This window comes from Aquarana catesbeiana, linkage group LG02 (assembly GCF_042186555.1).
Source record: "Aquarana catesbeiana isolate 2022-GZ linkage group LG02, ASM4218655v1, whole genome shotgun sequence".
Taxonomy (NCBI): Eukaryota; Metazoa; Chordata; class Amphibia; order Anura; family Ranidae; genus Aquarana; species Aquarana catesbeiana.
This window is the reverse complement of record NC_133325.1, coordinates 761,807,277-761,832,744: the sequence shown is the minus strand read 5'-3', so window position 1 is coordinate 761,832,744 and position 25,468 is coordinate 761,807,277. Positions and strand designations below refer to the sequence as shown.

Sequence of the window (25,468 nt, the reverse complement as noted above, 5' to 3'; positions counted from 1 at the left end):
TAGACGGGTGTGTGCCTTTCCAAATCATGTCCAATCAACTGAATTTACCTCAGGTGGGCTCCAATGGAGTTGTGGAAACATCTCAAGGGTGATCAATGGAAACAGGATGGAGCTGGGCTCAATTTTGAGTGTCATGGCAAAGGCTGTGAATACCTATGTACATGGGATTTTTCGTTTATTATTTTTAATAAATTTGCAAAGATTTCAAACAAACTTCTTTCACGTTGTCATTATGGGATATTGTTTGTAGAATTTTGAGGAAAGTAATGAAAGTAATCCATTTTGGAATAAGGCTGTAACATAACAAAATGTGGAAAAAGTGAAGTGCTGTAAATACTTTCCAAATGCACTGTACACAAAGAATCCACAAAAAATCTGCAGCAAATGGGAAGTACAAGAGATATACAGTAGATGTGTTGGCAGTATTTACAGAAATGTTCAATTCTGAATATATCCACTAGAGGTCAGCCAAGTGTGTGAAAGAATTATCAGTTATATATTATCAGTCTGCAGATGTGATGGCTGCATCAGTCTTCTTTTTTCAGCCCTTTTCCCCTCTATGTTTACCTTGTGATCCTGCCAATAGCACACTTCAGGTAACAATGGAGGAGGTGCTCTGTAGTTCACAGAGAAAACTGGGAACAATGTAACTGATAACAGACAGCAAAAACAGAAATGATCAGCCAAGAATTTGAAGGGATAACAGACTGCTATACGCAGCAGCTGAATGCTGTACCAAGTGGTACTTGTGTTTAAGGCCCAATGCGTTCAGGGATGCATGCCTGGAATGCAGTCTCAGCCTCATGGGGTTCCAAAAGTTCTCAGGGATGCAGAATATATTTTAAGCAAGGATCTATAATAAAGGCTAGGCATACCCCTTACACCCTCTAGCCAAAAAAAAAAAACAGTCATCTATTGAGGTGCTCCCTAAGCACCAAATCAAGGTGTAAGTAGGCTGTAATACTAAAACTCACCAGCAGGTGACCCCAGTGATCTACAGAGGTGAGCACACATAGCCAGAAATTATCCATAGACTGTACCCGCCTTTAGGGCCCTGTGCATTCAGGGATGTACGCCGGGCACACAGTCTTAGGTTCATGGGGTTCTGAAAGTTTTCAGGAATGTAGGGCAGATTTCAAGCAAGGATCTGTGACAAAGGATAAGCATACCGTCTACACCAGGGGTCTCCAAACTTTCTAAACAAAGGGCCAGTTTACTGTCCATCAGGCTTTAGGTGGGCCAGACTGTGGCCTTAGGGAGCAGAAAATGCCCTGGTGTCAGTGGGAGTTAAAAATGTCCCATTCAGTGGGGGAAACAGTGCCCCATCGATGGTGTCAGTAAGAGGAAAAGTACCCCATCGATGGTGTCAATGGGAGAAATGGTGTCAGTGGGGAGGAATTGTGCCCCATCAAAGGAGTCAGTGGGAAAAATAGTGCCCCATCGATGGTGTCAATGGGAGGAATGGTGCCCTATTGAAGGTGTCAGTGGGGAAGAATAGTGCCCTAATGATGGTGTCAGTGGGGAGGAATGGTGCCCCATTGATAGTGTCGGTGGGGAGGAATGGTGCTCCATCGATGGTGTCAGTTTGAGGAATAGTGCACCAACGATGGTGTCAGTAGGGAGGAATGGTGCCCCATCGATGGTGTCAGTAGGGAGGAATGGCACACCCCATCAATGGTGTCAGTGGGGAGGAATGGTGCCCCATTGATGGTGTTAGTGGGAGAAATAGTGCCCCATCAATGGTGTCAGTGGGGACGAATGGTGTCACATTGATGGCGTCAGTGGCAGGAATAGTGCCCCATCGATGGTGTTAGTTGGAGGAATGGTGCCCCATCGATGATGTTGGTGAGGAGGAATGGTGCCCCATCGATTGTGTCAGTTGGAGGAATAGTGCCCCAACGATGGTGTCAGTAGGGAGGAATGGTGCCCCATCGATGGCGTCAGTAGGGAGGAATGGCATCCCATCAATGGTGTCAGTAGGGAGGAATGGTGTCACGTTGATGGTGTCAGTGGCAGGAATGGTACCCCATCGATGGTGTTAGTCGGGAGGAATGGTGCCCCATCAATGGTGTCAGTGGGAGAAATGGTGCCCCATCAATGGTGTTAGTGTGGAGGAATGGTGCCCCATCAATGGTGTCAGTGGGGAGGAATGGTGTGACATTGATGGTGTCAGTGGCAGGAATAGTGCCCCATCGATGGTGTCAGTGGGAGGAATGGTGCCCCATCAATGGTGTCAGTGGGAAGGAATGGTGTCACATTGATGGTGTCAGTGGGGAGAAATGGTGCCCCATCAATGGTGTCAGTAGGAGGAATGGTGCCCCATCGATTGTGTCAGTTGGGAGGAATAGTGCCCCATTGATGGTGTCAGTGGGGTGGAATGGTGCTCCATCGATGGTGTCAGTGGGGAGGAACTGTGCCCCATTGATGGTGTCAGTGGGAGGAATGGTGCCCCATCAGTGGTATCAGTGGAAGGAATGGTGCCCCATCGATGGGAGGAATGGTGCCCCATCAATGGTGTCAGTGGAAGGAATGGTGCCCCATCGATGGTGTCAGTGGGAGGAATGGTGCCCCATCTATTGTGTCAGTGGGGAGGAATGGTGCTCCATCAATGGTGTCAATGGGGAGGAATGGTGCTCCATCGATGGTGTTATTGGGGAGTAGGGATGAGCCGAACACCCCCCTGTTCGGTTCGCACCAGAACATGCGAACAGACAAAAAATTTGTTCGAACACGCAAACACCGTTAATGTCTATGGGACTCAAACATGAATAATCCAAAGTGCTCATTTTAAAGGCTTATATGCAAGTTATTGTCATAAAAAGTGTTTGGGGACCCGGGTCCTGCCCCAGGGGACATGGATCAATGCAAAAAAAAGTTTTAAAAACAATAAAAGTGTAATATTCCTTTAAATTTCGTACCTGGGGGGTGTCTATAGTATGCCTGTAAAGGGGCGCATGTTTCCCATATTTAGAACAGTCTGACAGCAAAATGACATTTCAAAGGAAAAAAAAGTCATTTAAAACTACTCGCGGCTATTAATGAATTGTCGTTCCAACAATACGCATAAAAGTTAATTGATAAAAACTGCATGGGATTTCCCCACAGGGAAACCCTGAACCAAAATTAAAAAAAAAAAATATTGTGGGAGTCCCCCTAAATTCCATACCAGGCCCTTCAGGCCTGGTATGGATATTAAGTGGAACACCGCGCCAAAATTTAAAAAAAAAAAAATGGCGTGGGGTTCCCCCCAAAAATCCATACCAGACCCTTATCCGAGCACGCAACCTGGCAGGCCACAGGAAAAGAGAGCGCCCCCCCTCCTGAACCATACCAGGCCACATGCCCTCAACATTGGGAGGGTGCTTTGAGGTAGTCCCCATGTTGATGAGGACAAGGGCCTCATCCCCACAACCCTTGGCCGGTGGTTGTGGGGGTCTGCGGGCAGGGGGCTTATCAGAATCTGGAACCCCCAGATCCCACCCCCCCTGTGTGAAATGGTAATGGGGTACAAAAGTACCCCTACCATTTCACAAAAAAAGTGTCAAAAATGTTAAAAATGACAAGAGACAGTTTTTGACAATTCCTTTATTTAAAGTCTTCTTCTTTCCATCTTCTTCGGGTCTTCTTCCTTCTTCCTTCGGTTTCTTTTTCCATCTTCTTCTTCCTCTGGTTCTTCCTCTGATCCTCTGCTTCTTGCTCCGGTGTTCTCGTCCGGCATCTTCCTCCGCTGCTTCTTCTTCCCCGCTTCGTTCTTGGCCCCCTCCGCATCCATGGGAGGCTCCCGCTTTGTGACGCTTCTCTTCTTCTGACACTTCTTATATAAAGGAGGGGGGGCCACTATAGAAACCCCCCAGGTATGAAATTTAAAGGAATATTACACTTTTATTGTTTCACTTTCACTAAGCATTATTAAAATCACTGCTCCCGAAAAAACGGACATTTTTAAAACTTCTTTTTGCATTGATACATGTCCCCTGGGGCAGGACCCAGGTCCCCAGACACTTTTTATGACAATACCATGCATATAAGCCTTTAAAATTAGCACTTTTGATTTCTACCATAGACTTTTAAAGGGTGTTCCGCGGCTTTCGAATCTGCCGCGAACACCCCAAATTGTTCGCTGTTCGGCGAACTGGCGAACAGCCGATGTTCGAGTCGAACATGAGTTCGACTAGAACTCAAAGCTCATCCCTAGTGGGGAGGAATGGTGCTCCATCTATAGTGTCAGTGGGGAGGAATGGTGTCACATTGATGGTGTCAGTGGGGTGGAATGGTGCTCCATCGATGGTGTCAGTGGGGAGGAACTGTGCCCCATCAATGGTGTCAGTGGAAGGAATGGTGCCCCATCGATGGTGTCAGTGGGAGGAATGGTGCTCCATCTATAGTGTCAGTGGGGAGGAATGGTATCACATTGATGGTGTCAGTGGCAGGAATAGTGCCCCATAGATGGTGTCAGTGACAGGAATAGTGCCCCATCAATGGTGTCAGTTGCAGGAATCGTGCCCCATCGATGATGTCAGTGGGAGGAATAGTGCCCCAAGGACCGGATATAGGCAAGCAAAGGGCCACATCCAGCCCCCGGGTTTGGAGACCACTGCTCTACACCCTTCTAAAGTGCCATATTAGAATGTACATAGGATGTAATACCAAAACTCACCAGCAGATGACCCCAGTCACCTACAGAGGTGAGTGCACATAGCCAGGCATCAACCATAGAAGAGTGAGGATGGGCTAAACCAGTGATGGCGAACCTTTTTGAGCCCGAGTGCCCAAACTACAACACAAAACGACTTATTTTCTTCAAAGTGCCAACACCGCAATTACACCTGAATACAGAGGTTTTAGTTTAGAAAAAACAACTTGTACAGTTGTCAACAAATAACAGCATTTGTTTAAAAAGAAAAACACAATAACAGAGCTTTCCATTAAACATTTATTTTTTGTGCAGAGTACTGCAGAGTATTGTAGAATATGGGCAGAGTATGGGCAGAGTATGGGCAGAGTATGGGTACTGAGCAGCGCTGTGGGCTGGATCTGTAGTGCCCACAGCGCTGCACAGTAACCATACTCTGCAAACGATCTGTCCCCCTTTCCCCTCACACTGTAGGGCGCGCTGGAGCAAGATTCTGGGAGGACGTCCATGGACGCCCTCCCAGAATAAGCCGACCGCGCTGTAGCCGTCTTTCGGCTGTGGCGGGTCGGCAAGTGGATAATTATTAAACTCACATTTGACTCGTTGAAATCTGGGCTGCAGTGTGGGGTCAGTCCCCGGGCGCTCCGGTGGTGTCCGATGAAGGGATTTTCCACAGCAGGTGCGTCGGCAGGGAACGTCACAGCGTGACCACAGAGACGGCTCGGCGTGCCGCGGCGGCACTCGTGCCACGCAGTCGCCATCACTGGGCTGAACAATGGAAAATCTTCCCATAACTGACACATTTGACCTCCCCAAAATTCCCATGATTGCCCTCTAGGACATCAGAAATGATAATTGCAACCAATCTGTAGAATCTGCAGCATACCTCCAGTGTTTTCCATTGAAATCATCAATGCATCTCAACGCATGAGTTAAGAAGTGTGTCATGGTGCGCTTAAGCGCATCATAATTCACATCTTTGTGTGTGCATTGATATGCGTTGATGGTTTCAATGGAAAACACATCAAGCAAAAATGCAAATATGTGCATCCAGCCAAAGCTATTTACATCTATGTATTGTGAGCAGGGACAGGACTAGGTGGGAGGACAGCACACGGAAATGGGGGGGGGGGGTTGTGTTCAGAAGGGGAACTTGGGGTGTGGAAAGGGGGTAAGAATTGTTCTAGGAGGGCAAATTTAGAGAGGTGTGCTAGGAGTGGTGATTTTGGGGGGCTTTGTGTTGGGAGGGGGGATGCGGGTTATTTGTGCTAGGAAGGGAAATTAGTGGGGGAGCGTCCTAGGCTAGGGGATTGGGGGAAGGGGAATATGCGCTGGAAGGGAGTAAGGCATGTTCTAGGAGGGCAAATTTAGAGAGGTGTGCTAGGAGTGGTGATTTGGGGGGGAGAGGATTTGTGCTAGGAGGGGGGATTTGGGGGGAGAGGATTTGTGCTAGGAGGGGGGATTTGTGCTATGAAAGAAATATGGTAGAGGGGAAATACTTTTTTAGGTGGGGGATTTGTGCTGGGGGGATGATTGGAGGGTATTTGTGCTAGGAAGATCATGGGTCCCAATTAGCAGCTGCTACTGACACCACACAGACGTGCTTGGAGGAAGTAAAGACAGGCAGATCTATGCGGACTCACACCCAACCAGGGAACCTGCATACTTCTTTGGACTCCTGCCCACTTTGATCTGGGGTATTATCTAAATACCTCCTTGCTGCTTAAATTGGGACCCATGATCTGGTTCCACTTATCCCCATTTTTTAGCAGGATTGCACCCCCCACCCTCTAACTCCATCAAACAGGCTGTCTCAAGCCTTCGCAGTGAGGGGAGGACTGTGTCTGTTCCTATATTGGGGATATCCTTTGTGAAGCAACCTCAGTCCACCCTGGTTCTTATTCCTGTGATCTACCTGGTCTCTTCCCCATCTCCTTGAGCCTCGGTTCTGTGATCCCTGTGTGGCCGTGACGGGCGGCAAATTCTTGATTCACACTGGATGCTGATAATGTCCTTGGGAGTGATTATATGAATTTTAAGGGATGAAATACCCATTTTGACCAATTGTCGTTACCCCTGAAGAAGAGGTCAACCCCTTTTGCTTACCTCGAAACGTCGGGTTTCTATGATCATTGGTTTTTTACTTACCTGTATCATTGCATTTGGTCATTTATTCATAGAACTATTTCTTCCCATTTACATGCATCCATTTTATTGTATATATGGTTAGGTCATGTGTAATGATTTTTAGATGTTAAATCAATAAACTACAATAATTTTATACAAAAACTACTACTTTCTACTTTATTAGAGGTAACCCCGTGAAAAAAGTCCCGTTAGAGGAATTGCAATCCTTTAGGGGGTGCTTATGTTTGATGCATTTCTCTATACTGCATTTTCTACAGAAATCTCTTTTTTCTCCCAGAAATCTTTTTACTACAATCTTGGGGAACTATAAAACTCTAAATATTGTACCTACCAGCCAAAGAGAATGATGCTGGTCAGATGTCACCCTGGGCACTAGGGGCAGGAAGGGGTGTGACTGTCCCCCACTGCCAGTACCCACAGTGATGTTGGCACACAGCCTTCTGGTAGATAACATTGGTCAATGTAGGGAAACCACACTGTGTGATAATGAGAGCCACCAACTGCTGGAGAGATCATTATCACACCCTGAGAGTATGGGGAACATCCTGATACATGGCTTTGTTTTATCACTGTTTATACGGGTGAGCTTGGTTGACCTCCCTATAGGGACTGATTACACCAACCATTCTTGACCAAGGTTCTCTGGGACTCCAGGATTCCTCCAGAGGTGGCTAGAAGTTCCTTGAGCTGTGGCTGATTGACCTCCCATCTGATGGCATCTGTGTAGTTCCAGGTACAATGCCGCTTGGCAAAATCAGCAGCAGGACACCAATCAACTTTTTGCTGTCTGCCATTCTTCCCACTGACCACTGGTAATGAGCCCACGGTTTGGGTCAAACATCGGGTGTTCGCCGAATTCCGAACATTATGGGGCGTTTGCGGGAAATTCCTTAACATGGGGACAAGGTGTTTTGGGGGGACCCCAAAGCACCCTCCCCATGTTGAGGGCATGTGGCCTGGTACGGTTCAGGAGGGGGGGGGGCGCTCTCTCGTTCCCCCCCTTTTCCTGCGGCCTGCCAGGTTGCATGCTCGGATAAGGGTCTTGTATGGATTTGGGGGGCGACCCCTACGCCATTTTTTAAAAAAATTTGGCACTGTTTTTTTAATGATTTTGTGGTACGGTTATAAACATGGGAAAGATGCGCTACTTTACAGGCATACTAAGGACACCCCCCAGGTACAAAATTTAAAGGAATATTTCACTTTTATTGTTTCACTTTAAGCATTATTAAAATCACTGCTCCTGAAAAAACTGCAGTTTTTAAAACTTTTTTTTGCATTGATACATGTCCCCTGGGACAGGACCCAGGTCCCCAAACACTTCTTATGGCAATGCCATGCATATAAGCCTTTAGAATTAGCACTTTTTTCATGTTCGTGCCCCATAGACTTTAATGGTGTTCGCACAATTTTTTTGCCTGTTCACATGTTCTGCTGCAAACCGAACAGGGGGGGGGGGGGGGTTCGGCTCATCCCTACTGACCACCAATGTAAGAACATTCTTCCCACTGACCACCAATGTAAGGGACATTCTTCTCACTGACCACCAATGTAAGGGACATTCTTCTCACTGACCACCAATGTAAGGAGTATTCTTCTCACTGACCACCAATGTAAGGGACATTCTTCTCACTGACCACCAATGTAAGGGACATTCTTCTCACTGACCACCAATGTAAGGGACATTCTTCTCACTGACCACCAATGTAAGGGACATTCTTCTCACTGACCACCAATGTAAGGGACATTCTTCTCAATGACCACCAATGTAAGGGACATTCTTCTCACTGATCACCAATGTAAGGGACATTCTTCTCAATGACCACCAATGTAAGGGACATTCTTCTCACTGACCACCAATGTAAGGGACATTCTTCTCACTGATCACCAATGTAAGAACATTCTTCTCAATGACCACCAATGTAAGGGACATTCTTCTCACTGATCACCAATGTAAGGAACATTCTTCTCACTGATCACCAATGTAAGAAACATTCTTCCCACTGACCACCAATGTAAGGGACATTCTTCTCACTGACCACCAATGTAAGGGAGATTCTTCTCACTGATCACCAATGTAAGGGAGATTCTTCTCACTGATCACCAATGTAAGGGAGATTCTTCTCACTGATCACCAATGTAAGGGACATTCTTCTCACTGATCACCAATAACTTGGTTTTTATAAGGGTTCCTGAATATTGTTTTTGGGGTGTACAAATGTTTATAAATAGTGGATTGGACTGACAACCATGGGGCTGTATAGGGGGGTGTAGAAGACAGAAGCCCCCCATGAGCCATGTGAAGATGATGGATGAGGACCACCTTCCCCATACACCAGTGATCTCATGGTCATGCTGATCCTCCGGCTTCACTACTCTCTGATACCCTGATCACATGGGGGAAATGAAGGTACAGCTCCTCTTCTCTGTACTCATTACACTTATTGGCTTATAGGACCTGTCAGCATGACAGCCATCAGGTGCGACAACCTACCTATAGAACTAGGGTGACAGCCAGGACATAACGTGCTGTGATTGGCTGAGATCAGTGATAAGAAAAGTTCTATAGACTGAGGTCGGTCTGTCCATTCCCAGCCGCTCTAGGCTCCCATAGGTTAACAGTGGGCGGGACTAGACGGGGTGGCGATCACGCCCACCTGATGACCGGCCCCCTGTAGTGGAAAGACCAGTTCGGTCAGGGCGTGATAAGAGAAACCAGGGAACTATCTGGTGAGCATGCGCAGTTCAGCTCAGAGAAGTCCTAGTCTGCGCTGCCGCAACCAACCATGGTGAACTTCAGGTTCTTCTCTGCAAGTAAGAGGGGACCCGGGGGGGAGGGGAGGCTAGAGGGGACCCTTTTATATCAGGTGTATACAGTGTATGGAGGGGATCACTGATCGTACCCCATAGACAGTGTGATCTGTACACAGAATACATTGTCATCAGCACTTCTCTTCCTGGATACAATGTAACTGTGTGACAGGAGCTGTGCCTCAGTCTGTCCACCGATCTGTCCCTAACTAGGACTCTGTCCTTCTCTCTCTGTCCCCCTCTCTCTCTCTCTCTGTCCCCCCCTCTCTCTCTCTCTGTCCCCCCCTCTCTCTCTCTCTCTGCCCCCCTCTCTCTCTCTCTCTGCCCCCCTCTCTCTCTCTCTGTCCCCCCCTCTCTCTCTCTCTGTCCCCCCCTCTCTCTCTCTCTCTGCCCCCCCCTCTCTCTCTCTCTCTCTGCCCCCCCCTCTCTCTCTCTCTCTGCTCCCCCCCCTCTCTCTCTCTCTGCTCCCCTCCCCCCTCTCTCTCTCTGCCCCCCCCCTCTCTCTCTCCCCCTCTTTCTGTCTCTCTCTCTCTCTCTCTGCCCCCCCTCTCTCTCTCTCTGTCCCCCCCTCTCTCCCCCTCTTTCTCTGTCCCCCCTCTCTCTCTCTCTGTCCCCCCTCTCTCTCTCTCTCTGTCTCTGTCCCCTCTCTCTCTCTCTGTCTCTCTCTGTCTCTCTCTCTCTGTCCCCTCTCTCTCTCTCTCTGCCCCCCCCTCTCTCTCTCTCTCTCTCCCCCTCTTTCTGTCCCTCTCTCTCTCTCTGCCCCCCCCCTCTCTCTCTCTGTCCCCCCTCTCTCTCTCTGTGTCTCTGTCCCCTCTCTCTCTCTGTCTCTCTCTCTCTGTCCCTCTGTCTATCTCTGTTTGTCATGGTCTGTGTCCCTCTGTCGGTATCTGCTACCCTCACTTGTTATCTCTGTCCCGCTCTCTCTCTCTGTCCCTCTCTCAGTTGGCCTGTCTTAGTTATGTCCTTTTTTTGACATTTTGTCAGGACACATTGTTGGGAGATTTGGGTGGTCAGGATTCTGATGAGTTGTGGTGGGGTGCTTGGTTTGGTCTGGTTCTTGTTAGACAATAATACTTTGTGGTTGTATGAGTGGGGGGTGTTTTTTTGGGTGATCCTAGTATAATAGTGCACACTTCTGTACTGCAAGCAGTAAAGAGAATCTGCCCTGCTCGGCCCAGCAAGCATCCAGTAACCTTGGTAAAGGTGCTTATAGAATTCCAGATGGCATATTTTTCCCAGTAGAATGTGGAGCTTTCCTTTCTGTTCTATAAACGTGGAGTCCGGGATGAGAGCTGACAGTCTCTCGAAGTGAGTGTCTCTCACTGCTCAGACTTGGGGCAGCATAGGAGGAAGTGGGCCTCATCCTCGAGGGTCCCCTTGTCACACCACTAGCACAATCTATTCTTCTTGGACTTGTAGGTCATCCTCTGTTGTCCTGATTCAGTTTCCAGGTTGTGGGTGCTTACTGTGCACTGGCTCAGAATCGGTATATGTGTCTTTGGGGTCTTGTAGCATCTCAAGATACAAGGCCAGTTGGTAGGCTTACCAGTCACTACAGAGAGACTAACAACTGGCCTTGTACGAGGAGATGCTACAAGACCCCATAGATAGATAGGCTTACCAGTCTCTGCAGAGACTATCCATCTATGGAGTCTTGTAGCGTCTCCTCGTACAAGGCCAGTTGGTAGTCTCTCTGTAGTGACTAGTAAGTCTATTTCTTTGGGGTCCTGTAGCATCTCTGGGTACAATGCCAGTTGGCAGTCTCTCTGTAATGACTGGTAAGTAGCTTCTGGCAGTTTATCTCATTTCTCAATTTTCTTGTCGTATTCTTTGGAATTGTATATTACATCCATTATTTGGGATTTTGTCAGGCTACATTGTTGGACGTTTTGGGTGGTCAAGATGCTGATGAGTAGTTGTAAAGTGCACGGTTTGACCTGGTCCTTGTTGGTTAGTAAGGCTTTATGATAGTATGAGTTTATGGCTGCTGTTGTGTAGGTAAAGAGAATCTTCAGAAAAGAGGATTTGCCCAAAAACATTCTTGGAGGGCCTCCAAAAACCTTTGTGAGGTTCTTGCAGAACTCCAGGTTAAGAATCTATGTTGGGTTGGCGTCATATCTAGGTTGGTCTTGGTAGGTGACAGGGCCCCACACTTCACTGCCATAAAGGTAGATTGGGTTGATGACATTGTAAAAGATTTTAAGCTAGATCCTTACCGGTTTAAAGCTGTTTCCTGATGGTGTATGAGGTGTTGCATAGCTTGCGTTCAGGTCCTCTGTGGCTCACTTGAGACTTCCTGAGTTGTTAGTTTCTAGACCAAAGTATGTTTGGCTGTCAAGATCATTAGGAGTGCAGTTGTTTAATGCAAAGGAAGTACATTTGTTTTGTTTTGTCTTGTTCTTCTTTCGGAACACCGTGATTTTTGTTTTCTTTGGATTGATGGGTAGTACCCCTGTCACACTGTACAGTATTTCTTCAGCACTTCCAGGATGTCTTGTAGGCCTCTCTCTGGTAGTGATAATGGGAGGTCACTGGCATACTGCTAAAACGTCCCTTCGGTGGCATGAAGTTAGTCCTGTTGCTGAGGATTCTAAAGCTGCAGCCAGTTCACTGATGTAAATGTTGAAGTGAGTTGAACTCCACCCGGCTCCTGGAAGTACTCTGCTCTTTTCCCATTCACCTTTATGTTGCAGCTGTCAGTATGAGTGCTTGATGACATAATGGGGGGGTTATTTACTAAAGCTGAAAAGTGCAAGATCTGGTGCAGCGCTGCATAAAAACCAATCAGATTTGAGGTTCTATTGCCAAGGCTTGATTGAACAAGCTGAAGGTAGAAGCTGATTGGCTACCATGCACAGCTGCACCAGATACCGAGTGCTCCAATTTTAGCAAATCCCGCTGAACCGCCCCCAATATGTTTTCCTTTCCTATTCCACCCTCTAGGAGTTTGAGGAACAGGCCTTGGTGCCACACTGAATTGGAGGTCCTCTTGTTTACAGAGTGGAACTTCACCCAAAAGGGGAAGTTCTCTCTCGCTTTTGCTTGCACTCTCTCTATCAAAAACAGCAATTGCCAAAATTGTTTTAAAAACTAACTTTTTAACCGACCATATCGTTTTTTTTTCCCTGCTATATTTTTCCTATATTTAAATTTTTCTCGATAGTTTTGGCTCATTTCATTTATTTTAACGTTTATCTGCTAACGTATACACAAGAACATCAGCTACCCCTATCTTTACAAATGTATTTTTTATTGAGGTTTTTCAGTTCTTTAAGAAAGTTGTACAGTATTACATACGGTATATTAATGCAAGGAAATGCTAAGTGTTGTATGACATCATAGCATTGAATTCCACAAACATTGCACTATGGGTAACGCCAAACAAAGATAGAGAGGCATGCAAATAGTCATTGTACTTGTAATAACTGGGAAGGGCGACGATAACCAACGTCAACCGTGTCTTTGTTACCTCCCAGCTCTAGACAACTTTATCTGTCGGGTTGGCTAATTTAAGCATTCAACAAAGAGAACAAGATTTGTTAGTATGCGAACAGGCTTACAATGTTTGTGCGTGTGTGTATGTGTGTATAGATATATATACAGTGCCTTGCTAAAGTATTCACCCCCCTTGGCTTTTTACCTATTTTGTTACATTACAGCCTTTAGTTCAATGTTTTTTTAATCTGAATTAAATTTGATGGACCAGAACACAATAGTTTAAGTTAGTGAAGTAAAATTAGAAAAATATATACATAAAACTATTTTTCAGAAACAAAAAAATATTTGGCATGTGCGTATGTATTCACCCCCTTTGTTATGAACCCCTTAAAAAGCTCTTGTACAACCAATTACCTTCAGAAGTCACATAATTAGTGAAATGATGTCCACCTGTGTGCAATCTAAGCGTCACATGATCTGTCATTACATATACACACCTTTCTGAAAGGCCCCAGAGGCTGCAACACCTAAGCAAGAGGCACCACTAACCAAACACTGCCATGAAGACCAAGGAACTCTCCAAACAAGTAAGGACAATGTTGTTGAGAAGTACAAATCAGGGTTAGGTTATAAAAAATATCCAAATCTTTGATGATCCCTAGGAGCACCATCAAATCTATCATAACCAAATGGAAAGAACATGGCACAACAGCAAACCTGCCAAGAGACGGCCGCACACAAAAACTCATGGACCGGGCAAGGAGGGTATTAATCAGAGAGGCAGCACAGAGACCTAAGGTAACCCTGGAGGAGCTGCAGAGTTCCACAGCAGAGACTGGAGTATCTGTACATAGGACGACAATAAGCCGTACGCTCCATAGAGTTGGGCTTTGTGGCAGAGTGGCCAGAAGAAAGCCATTACTTTCAGCAAAAAAACAAAATGGCAGGTTCTGAGTTTGTGAAAGGCATGTGGGAGACTCCCAAAATGTATGGAGGAAGGTGCTCTGGTCTTATGAGACTAAAATTGAACTTTTTGGCCATCAAAGAAACGTTATGTCTGGCGCAAACCCAACACATCTCATCACCCAAAGAATACCATCCCCACAGTTAAACATGGTGGTGGCAGCATCATGCTGTGGAGATGTTTTTCAGCAGTCGGAACTGGAAACTGGTCAGAGTTGAGGGAAAGATAGATGGTGCTAAATACAGGGATATTCTTGAGCAAAACCTGTACCACTCTGTGTGTGATTTGAGGCTAGGATGGAGGTTCACCTTCCAGCAGGACAATGACCCCAAACACACTGCTAAAGCAACACTTGAGAAATATGTAAATGTGTTGGAATGGCCTAATCAAAGCCAGACCTCAATCCAATAGAAAATCTGTGGTCAGACTTAAAGATTGAGTCACAAGCGCTAACCATCCAACTTGAAGAAGCCGGAGCAGTTTTGCAAGAAGGAATGGGCAAAATCCAGTGGTAAGATGCGGCAAGCTCATAGAGCAGTGGTTCTCAACTCCAGTCCTCGGGACCCACCAACAGGCCAGGTTTGCAAGATAGCTGAAATACATCACAGGTGATATCACTTGCTGCTCAGTGATTGCAGTATTCTAGTCTGCAACTCCCAAGGTAATACTTAAAATCTGGCCTGTTGGTGGGTCCTGAGGACTGGAGTTGAGAACCACTGTCATAGAGACTTATCCAAAGCGACTTGGAGCTGTGATAGCCGCAAAAGGTGGCTCTACAATTTATTGACTTTAAGGGGGGGGTGAATAGTTATGCACATTGACTTTTTCTGTTATTTTGTCTGTTTGTTTGCTTCACAATAAAAAAAAAAAAAAAAAAAATAATAATAATATCTTCAAAGTTGTGGCATGTTCTGTAAATTAAATGATGCAAATCCTCAAACAATCCATGTTAATTCCAGGTTGTGAGGCAACAAAACACGAAAAATGCCAGGGGGGTGAATACTTTTGCAAGGCACTGTATATCTATCTATCTATCACAAAAGTGAGTACACCCCTCACATTTTTGTAAATATTTAATTCTATCTTTTCATGTGACAACACTGAAGAAATGACACTTTGCTACAATGTCAAGTAGTGAGTGTACAGCTTGTATAACAGTGTAAATTTGCTGTCCCCTCAAAATAACTCAACACACAGCATTAATGTCTAAACCGCTGGCAACAAAAGTGAGTACACCCCTAAGTGAAAATGTCCAAATTGGGTGAAAAGTGTCAAATATTTTGTGTGGCCACCATTATTTTCCAGCACTGCCTTAACCCTCTTGGCCATGGAGTTCACCAGAGCTTCACAGGTTGCCACTGGAGTCCTCTTCCACTCCTCCATGACGACATCACGGAGCTGGTGGATGTTAGAGACCTTGCGCTCCTCCACCTTCTGTTTTGAGGATGCCCCACTGATGCTCAATAGGGTTTAGGTCTGGAGACATGCTTGGCAGTCCATCACCTTTACCCTCAGCTTCTTTATCAAGGCAGTGGTTGTCTTGGAGGTGTGTTTGGGACAGAGTGGATTTGATTTAAAGCAACACGATTTGAATCATAATTTTTAAAGAGCAACTGTCATCTCTGTCCTGCAGAGGCTCCTCCTCTGACCTGCTGTTGACTCACCAACAGTCCATTCACTTTAATGGGATGGCTGGTGATGCGGCGGTGACACAACAAGTTGAGAGACGTGGTGGCAGCAGGTGAGTGGATGCCCGCTAATAGGTGCTGCCATGATGGATGTGAAATGACAGGTGCTCTTTAAATGGAAGGACTTATTCTTGCTGGTAGTAAGAATCTTTAATATTTGCAAACAAAATCAAGGTTTCCTATTTAGAATAATAATCTGTCAGGTGAGTAAAACAGCGATATCAATACCGATCAATCATACAGTTTGTAGTGTACATAGATTTGGATTCATTGAATGAGTTTACCAAAATGTAAATATTGCAGAATTTTACAGCCTCATGCTACATAACTAAGCTCCACTTCATGCTGAATAAAATAAATTATTAAGGTATCTTAAATAGAAAACTATCTTTAGATAGTTTTTCACTCCAAAAGCATTTTATTAAAATAAATTTGATAAAAATCAAAAAATCAGATTTGTATTATTTTTTTTTTTTAAATCATTTGATTTATATCCACCCTGGTTTGGGGTCGTTATGTTGGAATACTGCCCTGCGGCCCAGTCTCTGAAGGGAGGGGATCATGCTCGGCTTCAGTATGTCACAGTACATGTTGGCATTCATGGTTCCCTCAATGAACTGTAGCTCCCCAGTGCCGGCAGCACTCATGCAGCCCCAGACCATGACACTCCCACCACCATGCTTGACTGTAGGCAAGACACACTTGTCTTTGTACTCCTCACCTGGTTGCCTCCACACACGCTTGACACCATCTGAACCAAATATGTTTATCTTGGTCTCATCAGACCACAGGACATGGTTCCAGTAATCCATGTCCTTAGTCTGCTTGTCTTCAGCAAACTGTTTGCAGACTTTCTTGTGCATCATCTTTAGAAGAGGCTTCCTTCTGGGATGACAGCCATGCAGACCAATTTGATGCAGTGTGTGGCGTATGGTCTGAGCACTGACAGGCTGACCCCCCACCCCTTCAACCTCTGCAGCAATGCTGGCAGCACTCATACGTCTATTTCCCAAAGACAACCTCTGGATATGACGCTGAGCACATGCACTCAGCTTCTTGGTGGACCATGGCGAGGCCTGTTCTGAGTGGAACCTGTCCTGTTAAACCGCTGTATGGTCTTGGCCACCGTGCTGCAGCTCAGGTCTTGGCAATCTTCTTATAGCCTAGGCCATCTTTATGTAGAGCAACAATTCTTTTTTTCAGATCCTCAGAGAGTTCTTTGCCATGAGGTGCCATGTTGAACTTCCAGTGACCAGTATGAGAGAGTGAGAGCGAGAACACCAAATTTAACACACCTGCTCCCCATTCACACCTGATACCTTGTAACACCAATGAGTCACATGACACCAGGGCCCAAATTTCACTAGGGGTGTACTCACTTTTGTTGGCAGCGGTTTAGACATTAATGGCTGTGTGTTGAGTTATTTTGAGGGGACATCAAATTTACACTGTTATACAAGCTGTACACTCACTACTTTACATTGTAGGAAAGTGTCATTTCTTCAGTGTTGTCACATGAAAAGATAGAATAAAATATTTACAAAAATGTGAGGGTGTACTCACTTGTGAGATACTGTGTGTGTGTGTGTATGTATGTATGTATGTATGTGTGTATATATATATATATATATATATATATATATATATACACACACTTTTGCACATCTCATCCAATATGTCACACTTTGTACTTTATGTATGAGTCTGGCTTGCACTGATTGCTGAATGCTGAACCCTGCACAAGTGCTGCTCATCTGAAATGTGTGTTGATAGGTGGTGGGGAGGTGATATGTTGCCTTCTCAACACCTGATTTAAACCCATGATTGCCATGCAATGCATGCATTTGCGACACAGTAGTCCTCCCTTTAGAGGTTTAACCCCTTCCCGCCGACCGAACGCATATATGCGTCCTCGGCTTTCCGGGTTATACCGGGATGATGCCCGCAGCTGCAGGCATCATCCCGGTACCGTTGTTTTCAGCGGGCGATCGGCTACCCGAGTATAACAACCGATGCGGCTAAAAGCCGCTCGGTTGTTATACCGGAGGAGCGGGAGGGGACATCCCCCCCCCTCCCGCCGCTGTTACCGGGCCTCCCGTGCGATCGGGAGGCCCGGTGTCCGGTCCGCTGCCTTCGGCGGCTGGGGGCGGACTGGAACGAAGCTGCGAGCGGCTTCGTTCCAGCCTTCTTCTTGTAAATGCGGAAGCGACGTCATGACGTCACTTCCCGTTTACTCGGCTGCCAATGGCGCCGAATTTAAAAAGTACACAGTATTCAGAATCGCCGTTTTCGGCGATCTGAATACTTTGAAGTGTAAAGGAGGATGGGGGTCTTTTAGACCCCCCATCCCTCCATAAAGAGTACCTGTCACCACATATTACTGTCACAAGGATGTTTACATTGCTTGTGACAGCAATAAAAGTAAAAAAAAAAAAAAAAATTTAAACACAATTTATAAAGTACAAAAATAAATAAATTAAATAAAAAAAAAAAAAAAAATTTTTTAAAGTGCCCCTGTCCCCGCGAGCTCGCGCAGCGAAGAAAACGCATACGGAAGTCGCGCCCGCATATGTAAACGGTGTTCAAACCACACATGTGAGGTATCGCCGCGATCGTCAGAGCGAGAGCAATAATTCTAGCCCTAGACCTCCTCTGTAGCTCAAACCTGGTAACCGTAAATTTTTTTAAAGCGTCGCCTATGGAAATTCAAAGGTACCGTAGTTCGTCGCCATTCCACGAGTGCGTGCAATTATAAAGGTGACATGTTTGGTATCTATTTACTCGGCGTAACATCATCTTTCACATTATACAAAAAAATTGGGGTAACTTTACTGTTTGGATTTTTAAAATTCATGAAAGTGTCACTTTTCCAAAAATTTGCGTTTAAAACACCGCTGCACAAATACCGTGTGATAAAAAATATTGCAACAATCGTCATTTTATTCTCTAGATTCTTTGCTAAAAAAATATATATAATGTTTGGGGGTTCTAAGTAATTTTCTAGCAAAAAATATGGATTTTAACTTGTAAACACCAAATTTCAAAATAGCTTAGTCATGAAAGGGTTAAAGCAGTCGTATGCCCCCCTAAAAAAACAACCTGTAAGACAAAGGCATAATGAGCTAATTTGCATCGCATAGAACAAAGCCCCCGCAGTGTCACCGCTGAGAGGGCCGACATGTTCTCCTGGCATTACTTCTGGGTTCGCGGGCTCTGGCGCTGTGAGTGGGCGGAGCATGATGGCATCACTCCCACATGAAGCCTATGGTTCCGGCAAGAAGCTTAGGCATGATATTCCGGACCCTCAGAGCACATGCACCGCTGACGTCAGCGGCTGCATGCAGGGTGAATATCTCCTAAACAGTGCACGTTTAGGAGATATTCATTTTACCTATAGGTAAGCCTTATTATAGGCTTACCTGTAGGTAAAAATCACAAAGCGGGGTATACAACTGCTGTAAATCAGGTGTAAAGACGCCGTGACCGGTGATCTTTGACTTCTCCCATGTTGTTCAGGTAGATCTCCACCTCTGTAAGGTTGCTTACCCTGATATAAAGGGTATTTATTTAAAAAAAAAATATGTTCTACTTTCCTCTGTGCAGTGTGTTTTTTTTTCACAGAGCAGCCCAGATCCTCCTCTTCTTCTAGGGTCCCCAACCGGCGCTCCTGGCTCTTCTCTTGTCAGTGTGCCACCATAGAAAACCACTATTCTGGTGACACACATGCAGGCTCCATCCAAGCCACGCTTCCGCTATCCATAGACTCAGATAGTGTGTCTCAGCCCAGCCCACCGCTCCGTGTCATAGCGTTTGATTGACAGCAAGAGGAGCCAATGGTTTCCGTTGCTATCAATCTGCTCTGTGAGGAGGGAGAGAGACACTGCTTTTGGGGACAGTGCTGAATCGAGATCGGGCTCAGGTGAGTATAAGGTGGGATGGGGCTGAAGCTGCACACAGAAGGTTTTTTTTTTCTTTTGCCTTAATGGGGAGAATAAACTTTCTGCCTTTTTAGAAGAACTTTAACCCATTCGCTGCCAGGTCCGCATGTCGTACGGACCTGACAGCGGGGGTTTCACACACAATCCGGTGGCTGCAGCCTTTAGGATTGAGTGTAAAATTTGATAGGCAGATCCATTCGGGCAACTATGATGCAGCACGATTGCTCACACACACACCCCCCTGGTACCGGCGCCCCCCACACACACATATGCCCCCCGTCATGTTTTCCAGGCTCCGCTTGCCCATCTGCGGGCCCAGGACCAACATGGAGGGTGCCGGTGGCAGGGGGGGGCAGAAGTGTGTCCACTCTCCTCCCCTTCTTGCTGTGACCTGGAGAGCAACGTCAGCCTCTTGGTGTCTCCGGCAAGCTTAGCCGGGAAAGATGTTTTGCAATGGGATCTGCATTGCATTACATTCAGTGAAGCCCAGAGAAGACATGCATTTTTTATTAACGAGAACCTGTTACCTAGAAAACATCACAGAGGGGATTTTTTGATGAAAAAAAAAAAATGGAACTTCCGCTTTTCGGACCCCATCCCCCCCCACCCCGGTGTCGCATTTGACACCTTTCAGGGGGGAGCAAATACCTGTATAATCCAGGTATTTGCTCCCACTTCCGGGCAAAGATAGCTGCAGTATCCGCAGATATCTATGCCATATCCGGCGCCTTCTCTGTCTTCTGGGAGACACACAGGTCCCAGAAGACAGCAGGGACCAGTAAGATCGCGCAGCGAGACTCGCGCATGCGCAGCAGCGAACAAGGCTGTGAATCCGCAAGGCTTCACTTCCTGATTCCCTTACCGAAGATGGTGGCGCCTCCACCCGAGAGCCGAGGAACAGATCAGCTTCGGGTGAGGACATCGCGGGCGCCCTGGACAAGTGTCCATATTTTAAAAATCAGCAGCTGCAGTATTTGTAGCTGCTGACTTTAAAAAAAAAAAATTCGGCGGAGCTCCGCTTTAAGTAAAATAAAAAAAAAGTTATACCCAAGCACATAAAATCCCCACGCACATAAAACGGGGTGCCTACGCATGAAAACGTTGCTTGTGATACACCTGTTACGTATCACCGCGCACGCTCAAGAGCAATAATTCTAGCACAAGACCTCCGTAACACTAAACTGATACCTATATGGGGCTTTTGCAGCATCGCCTATAGAAAATATAGGGTACTGAAGTTTGTCACCATTTTCCGGGCACACACAAATTTAGGGTTTGACATGTTGGTTATCTATTTACTTGGCACAACCTTGTATTTTATATTTGACCAATAATTTGGGTAATTTTATTGCGTTTGTTTTCCCTAAAATCCTTTGCGATAATATCGTCTGACAGAAAAAATTGGAACAACCATTATTTTATTTTCCAGGGTGTCTGCTTTCAGAAAATATATAATGTTTGGGGGTTTTACATCATCTTCAGGGCTAAAAATTTTTTTTTTAACATGTGCAAGGAAACGCAAAATCGGCTCTGGCAGCAAAAAGGTTAATGAAGGTACCTATAAATTGATGTGCGCATGTTGGATGGGGGGTAGTTGTAGTTTGTATATCATATAAAAAAAACCTGATTTTGGGGCTCTTAGGTCATTTTGATCATTTTAAGAAATCAATAGTGTGAAGGACCATGCAATGATGCTTGTTATTCCAACGCACAGGCTTGTAGTATTTTTTTATGTAGCTAAGGCCATATTAAGAGGCAAGTGTACTATGAAAGCCATGCAACCCCCCCCCCTTTTTTTTTTTTTTTCTAAGAGAATGCACATTTTCTTTAAAGCAGTTGAGATAACAGGACAGACTGGTCAGTCCAAATTTCCCTTTGACCAGAAGGCCACCAGCATTTATGGACCTTCCAAAGAATTTGCAGTCTTGTGTAGTGGAGCTCTAGGCTGGAATTCAAAGCAAAACCAGTTTTTCTACTTTTGGGTAGAAGAGGGGGGGAAAGAACGGAACATGCAGCAGCCTGTTCTTGAACATCTGCAACTACAAGTTTTGGCCATGTCCACGTCTGTTCATATCTTTGAAGGCCTGTATGGATGGGCTTTGGACTTGTGTTGATGACATTTAATTTGACGTCCGTCCAAGAAGCTTCTGAAATCATTCAGAATTCATTGACAAGTAGCACCGATACCGAGCATTTGCCCAAGTACTTGTACTCGGGTAAATGCTCCTGATGCTTCACCCGATACCTGGACAGTCAGCAGTGATCGGCGCATGGGGGAGTTACAAGCTTTAACCACTGCGGCTTTTGGCTGCTTTAGTGAAATCCATACAGCTGTGATCGGTGCTTGTAACTCCCCCACATGCGATCACCGCTGACTGTCACCCCATCCTCCATGCCCCCTCCGTTCTGCTGTCCCCCTCCGTTCTGCTGTCCCCCTCCGTTCTGCTGTCCCCCTCCGTTCTGAAGATTGCAGCTGCAGGCAGCCACTTAGATTTAAAGCGGTAGTAAACCCGCTGACTTTTTTTTTTTTTCCCCTACACCTGTAAGGGAAAAGGCATAATGAGCTAGTCTGCACCGCAGACTAGCTCATTATGAGATACTTACCTTAGAACGAGGAGCTGACATTTCCCCTCGGCGTGTCTTCCGGGTATCGCGGCTCCGGCGCTGCGAGTGGCCGGAGCCGCAATGTCGTCATTCCCGCGCATGCGCGCGGGAGACTTCTTTCCGGCAAGGTCCGGAGTTTGCGGGGCTTTCAGCCGAGAATCCCCTGTGCACATGCGCCGCTGCAGTCAGCGGCTCATTGCGAGGGGAATATCTCCTAAACCGTACAGGTTTAGGAGATATATTTTTTTTTACCTACAGGTAAGCCTTATTATAGGCTTACCTGTAGGTAAAAGTTTAAAAAAAAGTATACAACCACTTTAAAGAGTGTAATTGTACTTTTAATGTTGGGCTAACATACATGCTCATCAATGTCGCCTACCAGTGCAGCTTATCAGTGCCCATTGATGCTGCCTGTTAGTGCTCAATGCCCATCAATGCAGCCTATCAGTGCTCATCAATGCAGCCTATCAGTGCTCATCAGTGCAGCCTATCAGTGCTCATCAGTGCAGCCTATCAGTGCTCATCAGTGCAGCCTATCAGTGCAGCCTATCAGTGCTCATCAATGCAGCCTATCAGTGCTCATCAGTGCAGCCTATCAGTGCTCATCAGTGCAGCCTATCAGTGCTCATCAGTGCAGCCTATCAGTGCAGCCTATCAGTGCTCATCAGTGCCGCCTATCAGTGCTCATCAATGCAGCATATCAGTGCTTATCAGTGCTCATCAATCCCACCTATCAATGCCTCCTATCAGTTTCCCTCTATTGCCTCCTATTAGTGCCCATTAGGGCACCCGACAGTGGGAGTGGCCTAATAGAAATAGGTTAAATAGAATCTGATAAATGTGCATAGAAACTAAAGTAGCTTAGTGGTAATTCACTAAAATATTTTCAAAAATGATAATAACATGGAGAAAACAGCACACTGCAGTGTGAATAAACAAACACTTAGAGAAATACCTAAATATTAAATAGATGTGCTAATTCATGCTGATTTCATGCTGTGCAAAATGAATTAAAGTGCTGAGTGCAAACAAAGTGATACATACATAACTAGAATAAGTGAATAAAGTTGAAGCCATCAGATTAAAATTAATTTATGCATTACGAACAAAAGCGGATCTCCTGATGGCTATTAGCCACCATTTCATTGTTCCTCCACCAAAAATAAAGTGATGTGCAATAAAACAAAAGTTCATCTGGATATTTGAGATCTTTACACCCACTTTGGTGCACCGCCACCACCACTACTGTGAGCATACAGGGCGCTACCAGAGGCTGCAGCCACAATACATCGGCCCAAACACACTTCATTGTAATCCGGCAGCACAATCCCACTCTGACCGGCTCCAAATGAATAACCTGCATTGCACTTTTCAAAGGCTCGCCAACTCACATCATCACATGGTAGCTGCAGTCATAATATATGCATAAAAAATAAAATCTACCATAGTGCATAAACCCTTTCAAAGATTATTTATTTGAAAGTGCAAGTATTGCACTTTCAAATTTCAGTACAAGCAAATGACCACTGCCCTCACCTATAACTGGCCTTTGCAGCAAGGAGCACATGGAAGGGCAACGCATGCAAAACAAAACCAAAGACATTCCCAGATCAACTTACTGACCAGCCTGCAACCAGAGACAGGAAAGGGACAGAACACACAGACCTGATGGATTCCTTTCTTTCTGTCACAGAAGTCTCTGTAATAAACATGATTTTTGCTGATATAAATCAATGTATGAGGTCTGTGTGTTCTGTCTTCTGATGCTGAGGGTCTAACACCCTGATAATTACAACATATATCATTTATAAGAGTATGTTTTCCCTATAGAGAACACTGCCTGCACTAAACCTCACACCTATCACTCTGCAAGCTGCTGCACATCCTTCTTCTCCCCTCCATGAAGAATACATAAAAAGCGACTCACATGGGAGTTACAGAGCTGAAGGGTCTGGCTTCTTTTTCCTCTGGAGCTGCCTGAAATCAAAACACGGCGGCAGGGGAAGTGGGAGGGGTTGTAGCACAGGCACAGCCTGATTGGATAATACTGATCATGTGCTTAAAAGGATCCCTTTTTCCTTATGCTGCACAAAATGAGATCCTTTAGCCCTGCAACTGACATGCTGTTTGCTATCTCCATACACACAGAGACGGGCTGAGGGGCGGGGAGTGTCACTGGTAGAAGTACACCCAGGCTACAGTAAATATCTTCCCGAGGCAGCTGCTGATGGGGGTGCTATATGTCAAATTATGGGGGAGTTAAAGCACCCACCTGGCACCACCCCTGTATTAGTGTTCCCAACAGCTCAGAGCCCCTGAGCCGGCATGGACAGTTCTCTCTCCCCTCCTTCCCCTCTCGTACGGAATGATGAGAGAGGAGACACAGCCGATCTGCTCCTTCTCCCCTCTCCTGTGTGTACCGTGGGAAGTGTGAGCTCATTGGCTTCACACTTGACTTCCCTCGAAGCACACACAAGAGGGGAGAAGGAGCAGATCGGCTGTGTCTTCTCTCTCATCATTCCATGCGAGAGAGGAAGGAGGGGAGAGAGAACTGTCCATGCCGGCTCTGACGTCACTGGTTGCTAGATGCGAGGCGGCTCTAGTAACCAGTGGCTGGGAGTAGACTCAGGAGGTGGAGGAGGAGCCGGAGCCAGCAATACGGCGCCTCAGTCTATACCTGTCCCCTGCATTCCCAGTGTCCATTTTTTTTAATTGGGGGGGGGGTCACAGTATAATGTTGGGGGGGCCGTGGCCCCCCCCCCCAGGGACACTACTGCACACCAGCAAGCCTAGTCAACCCTAAGGCCTAGTTTACACTTGCAGTCAGGGTCAGTAAAAATAGGCAGCTGAGCCTCTGTGATGATCGCCCTGATTAAGCTTCGAAGGCAGTGAGACATGGTTCATGATGAAAAACCCAAAATTAAAATGGAATGGTGGCGGGTAAAACAGTTGGTGACATAACGCCTGTCAAAAGCCCTCTGAAAAATGATCCAACTAGCCCAAAGAGCCCTTGCACACTGGGGCGGTTTGCAGGCGCTATTGCGCTAATAATAGCGCCTGCAAACCGCCCCGAAAGTGCTGCTGCTTTCATTCCAGTGTGAAAGCCCCGAGGGCTTGCACACTGGAGCGATGCGCTGGCAGGACGGTAAAAAAAGTCCTGCCAGCAGCATCTTCGGAGCGGTGAAGGAGCGGTGTGTATACCGCTCCTGCCCATTGAAATCAATGGGACGGCGCGGCTATACCG

The 25,468-nt window shown here is 46.1% G+C and overlaps 1 protein-coding gene across 2 annotated transcripts in view; it reads left to right on the top strand.

The window, feature by feature from the left end:
* Window positions 1–9,441: 9,441 nt before the first annotated feature.
* The window catches only part of FAM3B (FAM3 metabolism regulating signaling molecule B), a 101,590-nt gene continuing 85,563 nt past the window's right edge, over window positions 9,442–25,468 (top strand). Inside the window, exon 1 of one of the 2 annotated variants that reach the window (XM_073617222.1) lies at window positions 9,442–9,595. In XM_073617222.1, coding sequence (XP_073473323.1) covers window positions 9,568–9,595 — 28 coding nt within the window. In that variant the 5' untranslated portion in view covers window positions 9,442–9,567. The remainder of the gene's footprint in view (window positions 9,596–25,468) is intronic. The other variant, XM_073617221.1, reaches the window with a different exon arrangement.